We start from the raw sequence: 17,226 nt of genomic DNA on the forward strand, positions 1-17,226 counted from the left end.
AATTTTCCAGATGGTATAAAATCATTAATAATCCCAGTAAATTGTTTTACCCGCATAATCTTAATTTTCCTTATTTTGCTCATTCCAAATCTCTGAAAAGCCATTTCGAAATCTTACCAATGTCTAAGATAAATGTACATGTCATCAAGCTGCTGTAGCTGAGAAAATGACATTTGGGTAGCTCCAGAGTGGGAGACACCTCCCCACATTTCAATCATACCCTTTTCCTGACTCTACCCAAAATTATTAATTGTAGATTTAATACTGCCTCATGGAGTTATCCAAAAGATTACATGCATATAGCTTGCCTAAAAATACACCAAGTTTTCTATGAATTTTCTCTCTTGGTGTTAATATCAATACTTGCTACTGCTGCTGATAATTATGATGCTAGCTTATTGGAGATAATTTAAATTGTGCTGACTGTGGGTGAAATAATACCAGCAGGAATAAATGCCTGGCATTAAATTTACCGCCTGCTATTAAAATGTATAACAAATCATAGTTTATCTATTAGTGATGACCACTTAAAAATTAGAGCTACTTTTATCACAACTGGAAAAATAACAAGGCACTGTAATGTCTGAAATTTTCTTTCATGGTAAACATTATCTGCCTTACATTCAAACATGTTTATCTTTTTTGCTTTGATCTTTGGAATACATTTCAAAAATCAGTTAAGTCACTAACAGCAATAGGTATTAACCATAGCCATTAGGTCCACAGACGAAATTAGGATGTGCTTTTCTTTTTCTAGGCTTTCTTATTTCATCCCACTGCTTTCTCCATTATTATATGAAGAAAATATGCCTGCCAAATACACACTCAGAATTCCTCTGCTAACAGATACTTGTGAAAATAAAGCTTCTGAGAAGACATAAAGAGAAGAAACCGTGTGATCTAAATGCTACGAGGATCCCAATATGATGTTCACTAGTCTGGAAACCTGTTGTCTTTAGTATCTTTGATCCTGGATGTATAGACTTGTTCTCAATTACAGGCCTAATAAGGAACTATCTGCATGATTTTGTTTGTGGCTTTTTAGTTTTATTTCTAATGGAAAATTACCACAAAAGTGACCTAACCACTTCTGAACCATGAAAGAGCTTCAAAAGGTTGTCGGCTCCAAATAACACTAAAGTTTAACATGTAAGAATCATTTTAATTTACTTTTTAAATTCATTGTTTCACTGCCTACTTCTAGAAAGAATTTGGAGAAACAAATGGGGAAAATGCGCATATAATAGAATTTGATAAAACAAAATATTAAGTAAGAGAAAATAATTATAACAAAAGCCCAGGCTTAAATGCTTTGAGGCAGTGAAATTCAGACAAATACTTTATTAGTGCAATTTTATTAGAAGAAACAGATTTTTTTTGGTATCATAGTCTAAGGTTGATTTATCACATGGGACTATAGAAAGTTTACTAATCAAGATGAGTATGCTATAAGGTGTAAATGTCTTCAACAATTATTTTACCAAAGTTACATAAAGATCCTTCATTTGAATGTGTTACATCATTTAATATTAAAATGCAAATTAATGAATATAGTCATATAAAGAGATAAATTATTATAATTACCAGAGATAAAGATCTCTGGGAACATAGAAACAAAGGTTTTCAAAAGCCTAAAGGAATGTATCTATGTGAGGTCTCATATATGAAGTGTTGATTCACATCTTGGATTTTAAAAATATATGTACAGTAATTTGTTACATGCTGAGGAACTTAGCAGCATTGATTGAAAACATATTAATATACTTTTGTGATTGTGTTTTCTTTCCAGAAAATCATAAAACTCAAAGTGTTTCTCTTGAGGAAAAGGAGCATCGTGTTTTCTCAACACCAGTCTGAGCTGGAAGAGCCTGTGCAGGCAGAATCACCGTGTGCCTAAAAGGCACTCACCATGCACATATGCTCAGGGCTCGATAGTCTCATTGATGCCACACTTCCACATGATAGCCATAAAGGAGATAATATAAACTCCTGCCTTGGCCATGAAAGAAACTTAGCCTGTGTCCCTTGCCTCATTGACATGATATGAAAATATATATCTAAAATTTCCAAGGAAATTTTTTAAAAAATAGATTTGATAACCTACCTATGGGAAATGATTTGGAATCTTTACTGTAGGAGCCCCAGACATTCTTAAAGGCAGGATCTAAATGATATGCAAGATTCCTCCCAAGCCTCCTAATATCGTAGCCAGCTAAAAAATTTCAATGTTCACCATCTACTCCAAAACCTCTCAGTAACTTTTTCCACTTGATGGGTGACTCTTACTTTCCGAAATTTAGGATGACTGTGCTGATGAAAAACTGATTTTAATTAAATCTTGAAAATTAAATTGGAAAAAAAAAAAAACTCTTGCTCTCATATCTTTCCAGTCACTTAGGTGTTTAGAATGAGTCATTCCTGAAATCTGTCACTTCCATTTCAATCTCCCAGGATGTTATCACCTCCTTTATGGCATCCATCTCTTGCCTGTATCACATTTATCTAGGTATATCCTCAATGATATATCATGTGAGGTCCCATAAGTTTTTTTCCCCCATATCTGAACTCTCAAGCACCATGGACTCAGAAGTGGACACTGGTAGTCAATCAGTGAAGGCCAGGTGACTAGAATTAAAGCTGGAGCTTCAATTATAGGAGAAATTAACCTGTATATAGAAATTTGAAACTATATCGATGAGCCAAATATTTCAAAAAAAAATCCTGGAATAATCTTTTTTTCTTTTCTTTTAAGTTGGGGTCTCACTCTACAGCCCAATATGGAGTGCAGTGGTGCAATCTCAGCTCACTGCAACCTCCGCCTCCAGGACTCAAGCGATTCTCATGCCTCAGTCTCCCAAGTAGCTGGGACTATAGGTGCACACCACCACACCTGGCTAATTTTTTGTATTTTAGTAGAGACGGGGTTTCACCATGTTACCCAGGGTGGTCTGGAACTCCTGAACTCAGGCTATCCACTCACCTTGGCCTCCCAAAGTGCTGGGATTACAAGCATGATTACGAATATTTGGCCATGGCACCTGGTCAAATATTTCTTAATGACTGAAATTTTAAATGAATTAATTTTAAACAGCCAAGATACCATTTTCATAAAATGTCCATTAAGCTTATAACTGGCTGCACTAGCACACACAAAATACACTGGCACAGATTTGCCTGCAAAGTGGATTGAGATTTAGTGTGCAAGGCCTCTAGGAAGTAGGGTGCAGTTACAAGTACATATTGAGAAGGAAAGTTCTGGTACATGGGTCTCTGAAAAGTCAGTCTTGAGAAAGACGTCTCAATGTGAGAGGCCAGACAGCCCAGGGAAAGCCTCAGAGAACAAGGTGCCTAAGAAAGGAAGCTGACAAAGAAAATGAAGAGAGGCATGAGATAAGAAGCAATGCATCAAAAGCAAGCTTAACTCACTGCCAGCTTCCCTAAAAGTACAACTAGCTATTGGGAAGTCTGTGTTATGGAAATCAGCTCCAAACTTTCTTTGTGCAATTAAGCCTAGTTATTTGAATCTTTTAAGATATTTCTCCATCTCCCTTTTCCCTCATCACAATAATACCCTGGTAAAAGCAATGCCAACTGTCAATGTGCCAGATGACCAGTAAATCCTGCTCCCACATATAGCTTAAATCTGTTGTCAAAGACCCATTTCTAGACTTACTTGTAACAAATTCCCTGGTGAAAGTATGAGAGCACCAGGATCATGAAGCAAATCACTTGAATTTGACAAATTTCATTCTAATTATCTGGGCAAAGAATCTCAGCTTCCACAAAGTTCTATTCTTTACATAAATAAGCACAGACGTGCAGTTAAGTTGCAATCCACCTGCCCGTAGCACCTAAGCATATAATTAACTAATCAGGAAGAAATGAGGATTTGGCATAAATCACTGGTGAAAACCAACTGCTTCAATCCCCACAGCTCTCCAAAGGGGTAATACAATAAAGATGATGGCTAGGTGAATCTGATTTTACCCAACACAACCTTGCCTTTCCAAACTGCTGCAGGTGCCCTCACTGGTGTTGTGCCTCACTGGTGTTGAGTTTAGAATCATCTGGGCAACTATCATGCCTTTTTGAAGTTGCACGTGCACTTGGGAAAATATAGGTACTACATACAATTGGAAGAACTTTTCAGGAAATATGGTAGGTGAATATATTTTGGGGGTCATTTTAGATTTTTGGTTATTTACCAACATCATTGCATAAGACTTACAAAAACGTATTTAAGTAGATGGGGATTATAATACTAAATCCATATACGTGAATTTAAATATAATTTATGTTCAAAGGAAGACTTTAAAACAGATTCAAGCTAACATCTTGTTTTAAGCATTACAAAAGTATAATGCTGCTATTAATAATTCAGTACTAATGTTTAATCAATACATAAAAATGGCCACATTTTATATAATTATATTCCTCGAGGTCTACTCATTCATTATGTAGAAACCACAGAGAAATTTTGCTCATACGTTTTATCATCCTGTATTTAATTCCAGACCAAAACCAGTGGTTGCAACTTGACTTTAACATTGCTAACATGTAGTATCTCTGCTTTATTTATAATATTATTTTGTGGAAAGAACAAAACTGATATATAACTGACTTTCTTAAAAATCTTCTGTTTTAAGGTGCAAAAAATAGTGTTCAATTTCTAGATACTTTTAAATGACTAATTTTTTATTATAAATTCTAAAGTACATAATAGGTAACTAAAGAATCCAGAATTAAAGAGTCAATGAAGAAACAGCTGCTTTCTTAGAGAAAGGGTGTACCTCCCTCCAAAATTAAACTTTAGCTCAATCCATTACACTGTATCTACATTTCGCCTGGTCATAGATTCCACCACAGTGTAAATTTTTTCCTATCACCCTGTTGTTTAACTGCTGGTCTGATATTCCTGAACAAGTTGTAAAATGTGCACTCTAGTAAAGTAGCTATCAAGTTCAAATTTATCTCCTGACACTTAACTCCTGAAAGGTGTAGTATTCACAGCACTGAAACACTGCTCTTGCCTATAATCAGTTGAAAGAACTAAGCACAACGTTTCCTATTTAGAGGGCTGTGCAACAGCCCACAGAAACAGCTACAGATTGCATAACGTTTCCAAAGTTTTTCCAGTACTATGTCATTTATGTGCTTGAATAGTTAAGATGTTTTTTAAATGTATTTTCAGGAGTTGATAAGAGTTTGTACACAAAGTTTCAGAAAATGAAAAATCAAAAGGCTCCCTTGGTATGCCTGAAGTTAAACTTTAAGCACTCTTGATTGCTCTTGATTAGTGGCAGACCTCAAATTAAGGATGAAGGGAGAAACTATTTTTCCTGACAGCCCTAAAGCCACCTGGGATGCAGCATTACTTACCTAAAGATGGGTCTTTGGAGATGTTTCTTCCTGATTGTGACATGGTCATCCATTTAAAGGTGAAGGTTTAACTTCTTCCTGGAAACCACTCCAGAAACTCCAGAGAGGAAATGTGGAAGCTTATTCTGATCTATTGTGCTGCAAGGAGCCCAGAAAGAAAAAGTAGTTTCCTCTTTCTCTTTTTGGGTGCTGGGAGAAAACTTCCCTGCTCTCTGCCAGCTGAGCAGTGTGTCCATAGAGGCCACATAAGACAGGCACGTTGGGGCACTCCCCCACAGAGCAGGGTGTGCAAAAACCACCAAGAGTCACGTTGATCCAGGCAAGAGAAGTGCACGGGACCCTCCGAAACAGAACAAAACAAACAGAAAACTTCCTGCCCCAGTGTCATCCAGGTAGAAACGCCCTAAGTTATTGCAGCCATGAGAGCTCTCCTTCCACATGCTGGTCAAGCTCCGAAAGGCTAAGTCCCTCCCTGTCTTTAAAACAGACTGTTCTGAGGCTCAACTTTTTTTCTTCAAAATAAAAGTTGTACAGCTGGTTCAGCAGCCCCATGTGAGTACCCTCTGAAAGTTTGTTCTCTTGAAATAAGAACTGTATACAAATTAATGAAGAAAGATAGGCTGGGGTTGCATGGCTGGCTCTGCTTCAGATTATAATTATTTTACAATCTTGCTTGCATTCATGCTGGCTGAAGTGTGGAGACGACTCATCATTTTTAGCACTTGTAATCTAATAGCCTCCTCTTGGCTGAAGTTGAAGATGCCATATCAACTGATAGAAGCCCATGTGAAGCTGACCAGAGCTTCAAAAGTTAGAAAAACAAAAAATGCTAATTTCTACTGGTGACATTATACCCAGATGTCTGTACCCAAATGTGGCTTTCCAACTAAGAGGAAATATCTCTTGCAAAAAAGAGATGGAAACACACACACACAGCCACATGCTTTTTTAACAAAAAGTCCCTCCACAGTGCCCGGGAGCCTATGGTTTATATATTATATGATGAAATTTGGATTTCTAAAAGTAAAAGGAAAGCAAAGTAGGTATAAAAGAATTTGTGAACAACTGAAAATAAATGATATTAAAAATTGTTTTCTTTTAGAAGACAGATTTACACTGTGGAACTCTTATTCTAGTTCCAGATAAAGGGAATGCTCGTATTTTAATGTAACTTATTTTGGAGACCTTCCTGTATCTGAATCACTGACAAAGCTCCTGTTCAGTCAATAATGTCATAAGATTCCAGATCAGAGATTTGTAATAAACTAAATCATTTCAAAGCATGATTAGAATGTTTTAAATATATGCATGTAATAAGAGGGGGAAATGAGTAACGTGCATGCCTTCAGTTGAATGATCCATAAAAATAAAGATCAAATGTCACGAAGGAGGATACAATCTGTAGTTATTGGCACTCTCCAAATACTTACAGGGAGAAAGATCACCTTTCTATTTTCCTCCCTGAGGAGAGATAAGGAAGCAGAAGAGAGTTATAAGGGAATCATGGATTTTATTGAGCCGTTCTAATCCAAACTAGGAAATGTAATCAGTCTGAGAGCATTAAACTAAAAATAAAATAAATGGGTTCTAGTCCTAGTTCTATTGTAAATATGCCGGGCCATTGAAGGCAAATTTCTTGACCTGTCTGAGCCCATCTTCTTCTTTGTAAAATGAAATTATAGTATTAATTGAATTCTATATTTCCTTCCAGCTTTAATGGTACTATCATGTTATTTCTAAATATGATTAGTCTGCATCTTGCCAAGAAACTGTCATAGAAGTTATGACGCCTGATACTTAAAAAGCTACACTTATTATGTACCATTATAAATAAATAAGGAAGCTATAAATAAAAAGATGATTTTATATTATATATAACATATTTATACAGATATTACATAGTTATATAATGACATCTATGCCACTGTTCTCTTTATGATCAATAAGTATCCAATGATAAATTCACATGTGTGCTATATAGCAGTTAAATACACAGACCATCTATAAACAAATTTAGATGCAGACTTTTGAAGCAGATGCTTTATTATTACCATATGCTTTGGCTTTCTTTGTATTTAGAAAAGCACATAAGTAATAACACATTGTACAGGTCTTCTGGAAGGGTTTTTGCATTTGTGGGTAGTATTCAATTTCTGTAGTCATGGTTTACCTATATTACCATTAATATAGCATAAATATTCCTCCTGAGGGACAATTCAAGAAAATAATTAGCCCATCAACTTTTAAAAATCAACTTTCATTTTGTCTTCTTTTGAATTGGAAATGTGACACAATTTCTACATGAACACAATGGAGGGAACTCAAGACAAATACTAATAAACATCTAGCCAAGGTACAGTTCAAATGGCAAGCAAGTATGCAATATAACTTGAAGCCCAAAGGCTTGATTACCAGCTGAAGAATCTGAAAGTTGTTAATCACGGGAAATCCATAACATACTTCATTACCTTAGGTTTATATATATATATATTTTTTTTTTCTGTGATTACGTTAGAAAGTTTAGATTCACTTTATGGAAAGCACTATATTTAAAACCAATCTTAGATCCTATAGAGCATTCAGATGACACCAGTAAATTAAATATTCACTGGGCACGAAGAAAAATATGTATTTCTTAAATGTTTTTATTAGCTTTTTCTCAAAGAACATTTAAATTTAACGTTGGAAAGAAGTTGACTTTATCAACTTATTCAACTTTAATGTAGTATTCAATAAGACAGAAAGATTGCATGATTATTAATTAAATTACAAAAATATATTCCCTACAATAACACAACTGTAGTGTGCAAAATACTAAAATATATGCATACATAAAAAGGCCAAGTCTCTTATACAATAGACTATAATTTATTATGAATAGTTTTTTTCCTGAGGGGGGGTCAGAAAAGGTGTTTTTATTTTTCCTGTTGTGGAAAAACAAAGTCAGGCTGACTTTGTCTAACACATTCACACACATACCCTACCCAACTCAGTGCTGTTAGAAACTGTCCTAACTGGTGCTCAATAAATATGTTAATTTGCTAAAACACTCAGCTGAAACACACCAAGAATTCCATCTAACCAACTCATTTTGTGTGACAAAACGCATAGATTAACCCATGTAACCTTTCCAACCAAAAGGACCCTAAGAGTGTCGTGGTATTTTCCATTAAGCATCATGGACAAAAGGTAAGCTTTTCTTTGCCTAATTTCCTTCATTGTTATTGTCTGACTGTGTTTGTAATACACAAGCGCCAAAGCATGCAATGGCAAAAAGGTCATTTGATATTATGCCATCCCAAGCACTGGAAAATGCATGGGTCTGCAGGTTCTCAGTTTAACCATGTAAGTCTAGTCAAATAGCACGTGAGACCACATGTGTGTTCTTTTTGTTAAACAACATTTAATTCAACACAATGTTACAAGTTATATATTTTAATGAGCTTTAAATTAAGTGCAGGAGGGAAAAGAAAATGCAAGAAAGAAAGGATTAGATGGCATTTTAGGTTTTATCATGACACATATATGATATTATCTTAATTTAAAAAAAACACAACACTGCTTCTTTTACTCTTCCTTCTCTACCATTCACCAAAATTAAAGCTAGGCTTGTGTATGATTAGAGTACCTCACACACCTAAACTCCAGTTTAGTTGTTGCCAATCTTTTCTCTTTTTTTGATATATCATACATGAAAGATGAAGTGTACATGTGATCCTCTCCCAGAAAAGTTCCAAGGTCTTGCTAAAATCATGAAAAGCAAAACATGGGCATTAAATGCAAACACTACTATAGTTTTCATTTGTCATAACTAGAAATATCACGTCAATAAAGTGGAACACCACTTGGTCAACTATACCATGAGATAAATGGCAGGGTGTAAATTCTTCCTCAAAAACTAACCATAACTCTACCCCTTTACCTCTAGAGGAAAAACTACTGCATATAAGTGAGTGAGAGTAGAATCATTTTTGAAATAACTTAAATCTGACTTATCCTTCCAAGGTAAGTCATTCACAACTTTCAGCATTTTGTTCATTCTTTATAACACATTTCTTGCTACAAGTTTTACAACTGACTAAGAAGTAGTAGATACATGATAGAGCTGGGATTTGAACTAAGATGTCTCATTCCTGAGCCCAAGCTTTTACTCCTCACAGTAGACTGTCATCTTGGCAAGCACTCTGTCTCTGGGGTCACTCAGGATCTTTCTGGGCTGTGTTTAACATTCTATTGGGAGAAGAAATAACTAACCACTCTAGAGAGTTTCTGTTCTTCTTCTAACCGCCTGCCCTACTCAAGTGTCATAACATCGCCAATTATGTTCCCAATACCTATAAACACCAGCCCTAGAAACACTTCCAAAGGGCCCTGATTCACTTGATACCAAGGTGAATTGAACAGGCTTATAGATTATCTCCTGCTAAGATATGAATGAAAGTTCTGTTCTATTATAAAGATCCCTAGACTAAAGTCAAAGAACATATATTTAAACCCCAGCTTTAGCGGCAAGTTTCCCTTCAACTCCCTAGTCAGTTTCTTCACTAGTCAAACTAAGAGGTTGGACCAGATGACCTCTAAGATCCTTTCCAGCTCTAAAATTCTGTGACTCTCTGACTAACCCTATGATAAAATGTCAAGTTCTTTAAATTTAGTGTCCAAGCAAGAATAAACTCTATAGTCATTTTTAACTTTCCTTAACCACAACAAGGTCATGCATACCACTGGAATACTTTTCATCTCCATTGTCGTAGGATTAAAAATACAGCACATTACTCAAACATGAAAATAAGTTACAGCATCTTTTTTTTTTATTGAGCTGTTGCTTTTTGTTGTTGTTGTTTTCCTTGTAGCTTCAATCCGGAACTACCCTCACTAAGCTCTGGAAAGTCAGGGATTAGTGTCTGTTGTATTCCCTGTACATGGTATATAAAACACGCTCACTGGTTATTTGTTAAGGGAACGAATACATGAACAAAGTGATCATTAATGCTATCTCATCATCTTTTTATATAAATACATATTCCTTTTCTAAAAACTCAGTCATATCTGTTAAATGTGTAATCTTTCATATTTCCTCCAGCCCATTGTTTTTCTTCAAGGAGACACCTGAGTTTATAAGGAAGTGGGTTTCTATGACCTTGTGGTGGCAGGAAAGAGGTGGTCTCAGCCCCAAACCTGCAGGTCCCTGATCTCCTTTGTGTCCTCTGGTCTCTGCAACTATGTCCCTTGTCTGTCTTGTCACTTGGTTTCCTGCACACATCTACAGCTAAAATTCATGGCTTCTCTGGTCAATTGCCTTAGTTTGGGAACCTTGGTCCTTTGTCATGGATTGAGTCAATCTCAGCCTTCCTTGCTGCTTCAATGTCCTCTAAGTCTCATCCACACCCTTCACTTGGATCTCTATTGAGGCTATTAAACCCTTGGCATCTGTCTAGGACCCCCTAGCCTCTTGCTGTGGTCACAGCAGGCTCATGACAGATAGACTGCCCCATCTCAGCTAGCTTTTGACATCCTCACAGGGCTAACAGAACTTCCTGAGCCTCCACCCCACACAGGTACTGAGGACTTAGGATTGGCCACACCATACCTCCATTTCTACTCTGTCATAGCTAACTCACTAAATCACAGCAAAATCCACTCTGCTTTAGCTTTTCACTTTCAACCAAACCTGCTCCTCCTCTGGGATTTCAGCTTATAGGAAAGAAGTCCAAATACTTTGACCATTTGCACAAAACACCTTCCATTGGGGGTTCCCTTTTCTATAATTCATCAGGGCAGAAGAGATGCTTTTCCTATCCTATGAGGGAGAAAATATCTTAATTTATCTCTTGTATGCCTTTCATCCATCTATAACAGACCCAATGTTCAAGTCTACAGGCCTTGATCATGTATATCAGGTAGAGCTTCAAGGATTTGAGAAATAATTTTTGGTGTGAACAAAGTCTGGCTTTCAGAAATATTGTCTTAAAGGGGCTCAAAATTTCCATTTAGGTTTTCAAAACTGGTCCACACCTGTGCTTCTGGTCATACACATCAAAATGGAAGAGAGACAAAGATATTATCCCCATATATGATGAAGCTTTCTTACTCATTTCACTGGGTGCTTAATGAGGACAGCATACCACAACATCCACGTTCTGCCTGATACAGTCCTCATGTACTTGTAGCTCTCATGTCAAAACCCTGACCTTTGGATCATTCCCCACTAGCTGTGCTGGCATTTTGTGCCTTGAACACTTCACGCTCTTATCCTGCCTCTTCTGTAAATACTGTTCCTTGTGTTTGAAATGCTTTTCATCCTGCTCATTGCTCAGATATCATTGCAGTGTCCCTCTTCAGAGATGTGACTCCTGATAACCCTATTTTAATTTCATGTACCTGTACCTGCACTTTTTTCCTCCCTCAGCAAGTACCATAATCTGTGTGCATCATCATCTGTTTAATTTTTTATTCACAAATGTATCTGTTCAATGCATGAATAAATCCATTCTGCAGGATGCAATAACTGAGGAAAATATCAGAACATGTAATTTACCCTGACTACTATAAAAATAAACCTAATCAAGTTATACCAAAAATATATTTTTCTCATATATGTGACTGTAAGACCCTAAAAATAGACTCACTGATCTCTTGCAATGTTTCAAAACATTTCGTAAAACTTACATTCGTGTTTCATATTTGCCATTACACTTCTTCAAATCTGGAGCTTTACACAAATGAGAGCAAATACAATGGCATCTTAGTCCATGTTGTGCTGCTGTAACAGAATACTTGAGACTAGGTCATTTATAAAGAACAGAAATTCATTTCCTCACAATTATAGAAGCTGGGAAGTTCAATATCAAGGTGTCAGCCTCTGGTTTAGTGAGGGCCTTTTTGCTACATCCTCAAATAGGCAGAAGGCAGAAAGGAAAGCTAATTGAAAATGAAGCCTTTTTTTTTTTTTTTTTTTTTTTTCCCTGAAAGGGCCTTAATCCCATTAAGTGGGGAGCAGCCCTCCTGGCCTAATCCCCTCGAAAAAGTCCCTACGTCTACTACCACACTGAAATCACCTGAATTTTGGAGAGGACACATTCAAACCACAGCAAAAGAGAATTGTAAAATTAACAATACAACTGACAATCACTTTGAAAATGGTTCTCAACCTCACCAGAAATGTTTTCTATCTCAGGGGAAAATTTTCTATTCATTCAGTAGCTTTATACTAGATTCCCTTGACTTGTGTATCAGACTCAGTTTATTGACCACAAATTCAATAACAAAATACACCAGAATTATTATTTTCTTAGGTTAATTAATAATAAAGTTCATATTTATAGTTTCTAATGACAAAGAAAAGCTGTTCCCCAAATTGGCTAACTCTCTGGTCAGTTAAATCCATCAGAAACAAGGATTTCTACGTCAAAAGTAGAAGAAATTCCTCTTTGTCACTGAAGTGTAGAAGCAGATCAGTTAAAGTTTGATTGGCTCCAATTAGCACTCCCACCAGTTCTGACAGCCTTAAGTGCTGCCCGTCAAAAGCCTTCCTATAAGTAGTGTAACATTCTATGAAAACATCGACAACAACAACAACAACAACAACAAAGGAAATAATTTAAAACAGATTCTCATAGCCAAACATCCATTGCTCAGTGTGTAATCAACCAATATATAAATCTACTATTAAAGGAAATGGCTTTTGTATAGTAGGCAGTTAAAGGAACATTGCAAAAACAAGTCTCCTTAATATAAAATTCTCTTGAGTCAGAGGTCTAAAAAGGAGATGGCTGAACAGGGGCTTGAGGGATGAATAGATATTCAACAAGCAGGATAAGAAGAGCAAGCAGAGTGTTTCATAAGCCCTAAGTGTCATGCAATAATACATGATTTCGAGTGCACATGGTGGGTGAAACTGTGGTGTCACTCATGCGGCATTCACCTACAGAGTTACAGAAGCTCACACCATCACATAAAAAGAGGGGCTGTAATTAGGGAAGTGATCCATGTGATATCAAAGTTTAAAAGCATGTGATTCAGAGGTTTACTCCCCAAATATGCCAAAGATATTCTTATCTGCAATTCTTCAGTCAGTGGAAAGCTGTTCAAAAGTAGCTGCATACTGAGACTTGGTTAGCTTCTCTGAAACTATGAAGTCCATCACTAAATCAACAACCTAACTTCAATATTGAGTCGTCCTTACCTGCTTTCCTCCATATTTTAAGTTTGGCTTCAATATGATGCTAAATTGGATTAGTAATTTTTTAAGTCTGCTTAAGCTTTCAGTAATGCTTATGAATAAATGTGCAGAGCTACAACCAAGAAATGAATTGAATCAATGTCAGTAACGGAAAATTTCTAAATGCTAACCTATTGACTTCTCTAAGCTTTGAGAATTAGACAGCAATAGATTTAATCATGACTCATACTGACTGAGTAGAAGCATCCACTTACTTTGCCAGACTTCCAATAGTGTGTTTGGTAAGGTTCTGTGTAAATAACCCAAATGTATAGATATAGGTTACAACCCTTATTACCTAATAAATACCACATGTATTTGTACCCTCACTCCCTAAAAAATTCATTCTAGTTTCAGCTTTTCTCTTTGCTTCTACAGAATACTCCCTCCACCCCAAGTGCACTGTAATAATCTATCCTTGGCAATCTCATCTTTGGAATTACTATCTTCTTTTGAATATCAATGTATCATTACCATTAACTGTTCTACGACATGCCATAGTTACCATTTTTTAATACTTTTATTTTATTAAATTTAAAATTCAAATTCCATATAGGATTTAAACTGGTCAGTAGTGCTTTCCTAAGCCCCATACTGGACACATTATTTACTGCATCATCATTGCATGGCTTAATACCAGAATAGAATACTGGAAATCAAGTCTATCTTAGAAATGCTGCATCTTTTTCAACACTATGAACCTTCATCTTGCTCTATGGTACTAGAAAATAATAATTTTCCCTCATCTGCTCTTTTCTCTACATGACCCAATGGAAAATGTGGAGGGAGGAAAGTTGGGATGTGTTTGGCAGTCATTTACTATGTGTCAGGTACTATACTTTATATGCCCTGTTTCAGTTAATTCTACATAACACACCTGAAAGGTAGAATATCATATCTTCATTTCACACTCAAGACAACTAGACTTTAGAAAAGTTATATAATTTGCCAAAGACTGTATAGTTGGTCTATTACAGTAATAGGTTTTGAATGCAGTCTTTCTGATGCTGACATCTTTGTTCTGACTAACATATTGCACTGCCTCTCCATGATCATATTGTTAGTTTTAATAGCAGCCTGAAAGAAAAAAGCACCTTGGCCAACCATATTTTTAAAATTATAATTCTCTGATGATTTAAATTAAGTTGAATTCTAGCAGGAATTGAGACTTGATTTCAGAGACACATTTATCTGGTTTGGGTGAATCTCACAATACAAGCCTTGCATGTGGATGGATCAATGAACCATGAAAAGCAGAAGACTAAATATTTGGAGGCTTTAAAGTTCAAATTTTGCCATTTGTTTGCTGTATAATCTTCCTCGAATAAAAGTGTATAAACAAAATTTCTGGTCAAAACATCACTGAGAAACTCTTGGGGAAAAAAATCATTACTAAATTTGCAAATGAAGTTGTGATATATATCCCCAACATGCAGAATGGGTCTCCAACACAAAGGTATGTCTGTAAGGTAATTATCTCTTTGAAATCATGTTTGCAGCCATTCAAATTGTAAAAAGAATTAATTGATTAGTTAAAATTCTCTACCTTTAGACCGGGCACAGTGCCTCACGCCTGTAATCCCAGCACTTTGGGAGGCCGAGGCGGGTGGATCACGAGGTCAGGAGATAGAACCCATCCTGGCTAACATGGTGAAATTCCGTCTCTACTAAAAAATACAAAAAATTAGCTGGGCATGGTAGCGGGCGCCTGTAGTCCCAGTTTCTTGGGAGGCTGAGGCAGGAGAATGGTGTGAACCCGGGAACCAGAGCTTGCAGTGAGCCGAGATTGCACCACAGCACTCCAGCCTGGGCGACAGAGCAAGACTCCCTCTCAAAAAAAAAAAAAAAAATTCTCTACTTTTTTTCTAAATCACTTCATAAGATATTTCACCTTCACTGAAAAGGCTAGACAGGCTCCATTCATAGACTTGTAAGGCTCAGAGTTACTTATGAGATTACCTAGCCCCTATATCCAATAAAAGAGCTGTTGCCATTACAGAGCACATATGTACCAGGCACCACCGAGGATTCTACAGAACCTATTACACTGAATTCCCCAGATGACAATATGGGACAATATTAGTATCTAATTTTAGAGATAGCTAATATTGTACAGCTGGGACTGACAAAGCAAAGATTTGAACCTGGGACTGCTTTTCACCAGAGTCCACAGAATTAATTACTAGTGCTTTAATTACTTGTAGGGTTGGGTCCATCTAATATGATTCACTTTGATTCTTTCTGTTTCTTACAATCATTTTATATTTTTATCTTCATTCTTTTCTTTTGCTCTGTTTCATAAATAATTTTCTTTTCCAGTGATAAACATCAAGTATATTATTAACTAATTCTTACCTTAAGTTTATGGAGATTCTGAACTTACTTCTCTTGGTTGTTCTGCAAATACAGAACAATGCTGTTGTTTTGAATGTACACATTCAGTATAGTTCATGAACATCAATTTTTTGACCTTGAGGTAATGAGTTATTTGTTATAAATAGAATCACAGACTTCTGGAATCTGAAGGGATTTTCAAGGTCAAGTTATTCACCCTCCTAGCCATTACAAAATTCCTCTTATTTTTCCTCTCAGAGAGCACTTACCTCTCAAGTATCCCTGAGCTGGTAAAAGTAAATCTACTGTTCCCCTGATCTCCAAATTTAAGACCTCTCATAATATGAGCATTTCATCTTGTTGAACACTACCTGTACTTAAAGATAGAGACTTCTTATACCAAGTTATTTATCTTATACCAAGTATTGATTGTTATTATCAATACACAATCAAAAAACAACAATCTGCTCCAAGAATGGAGGGAAAACTGGCTGTGTTCAGCTTACTAAGAAGTCCTCTGTTGGTCTCCAATGGGGCCACTTCTAAGGCATATTGAAAGGTAAATTTTGGTTTTAATTTTTAAATTTTGAAAGATAATCTATTTTTAAAAGTAATTTTAGTACAATAAGGAAGTGCATTCATAAAACAAAAGGAACAAAAGAGGCAAAGAAGGGAGAGAAAGGAAGACTCACAGAGGAAATTGTGCTGTTGTAGCAAGGTTTAGCCAGCGCTTGGAAGTTCATCAAGGGAAAATTATTTACTGGAAATACAATGTAGGGAAAGAAAGTTCAGTCAAAAAATGGTAGAAAATAATGCAGAAGCATGAAATGCCATAGTATTCAGGAAGGTATCCTGGCGTGACTTAAAGGTAAAAATATGAGGAGAAATTACAGGAGATGAATCTGAAAAATTATAGAGACTGAATTATACTGAAGAGCTGAGACTATATCCAATAGGCAATGGGGAGCCACTAGTGGGCTACCATCAGAGAAATGATACCTTCTACTTTGCAGTTTTGGAAGATCTCACTGAAAAGTATAGAAAATATTTTTGAGGATTACAAGTATGGGTACAGGGATATCAGTAAAAAGCATGTTATAGTAGTCTAGGTGAAAGATGACTGTGGCCTGAAGTAAGGCAAAGGCATTAATTGCAAACAAGAGTGTATTCAAGAGATATTAATGTAGTACACAATAAGGTGTACTGAATGAAAAAGAAAAAGGATTCTAAGATAATAATGAGATTTCTCGTTTGTTATCTGGGAGGATGGTGTAAGAAAACCCAGGTTGGTA

At 36.2% G+C, this 17,226-nt stretch overlaps 1 protein-coding gene across 20 annotated transcripts in view; it reads right to left on the minus strand.

Moving 5' to 3' along the window:
* The window catches only part of LOC105499543 (phosphodiesterase 1A), a 410,818-nt gene that overhangs the window by 311,517 nt on the left and 82,075 nt on the right, over positions 1-17,226 (minus strand). For 2 of the 20 annotated variants that reach the window (XM_011772159.3, XM_011772161.3), the window contains exon 1: positions 5,380-5,925. The exons of 16 other annotated variants lie outside the window; for them this stretch is intronic. In XM_011772159.3, the coding sequence (XP_011770461.1) occupies positions 5,380-5,432 (53 nt within the window). In that variant the 5' untranslated portion in view covers positions 5,433-5,925. Of the gene's footprint in view, positions 1-5,379; positions 5,932-17,226 lie in introns of those variants that run through there. 2 more of the 20 variants (XM_071073010.1, XM_071073014.1) reach the window with 2 other exon arrangements.

Source organism: Macaca nemestrina, chromosome 11 (genome assembly GCF_043159975.1).
Source record: "Macaca nemestrina isolate mMacNem1 chromosome 11, mMacNem.hap1, whole genome shotgun sequence".
Classification (NCBI taxonomy): domain Eukaryota; kingdom Metazoa; phylum Chordata; class Mammalia; order Primates; family Cercopithecidae; genus Macaca; species Macaca nemestrina.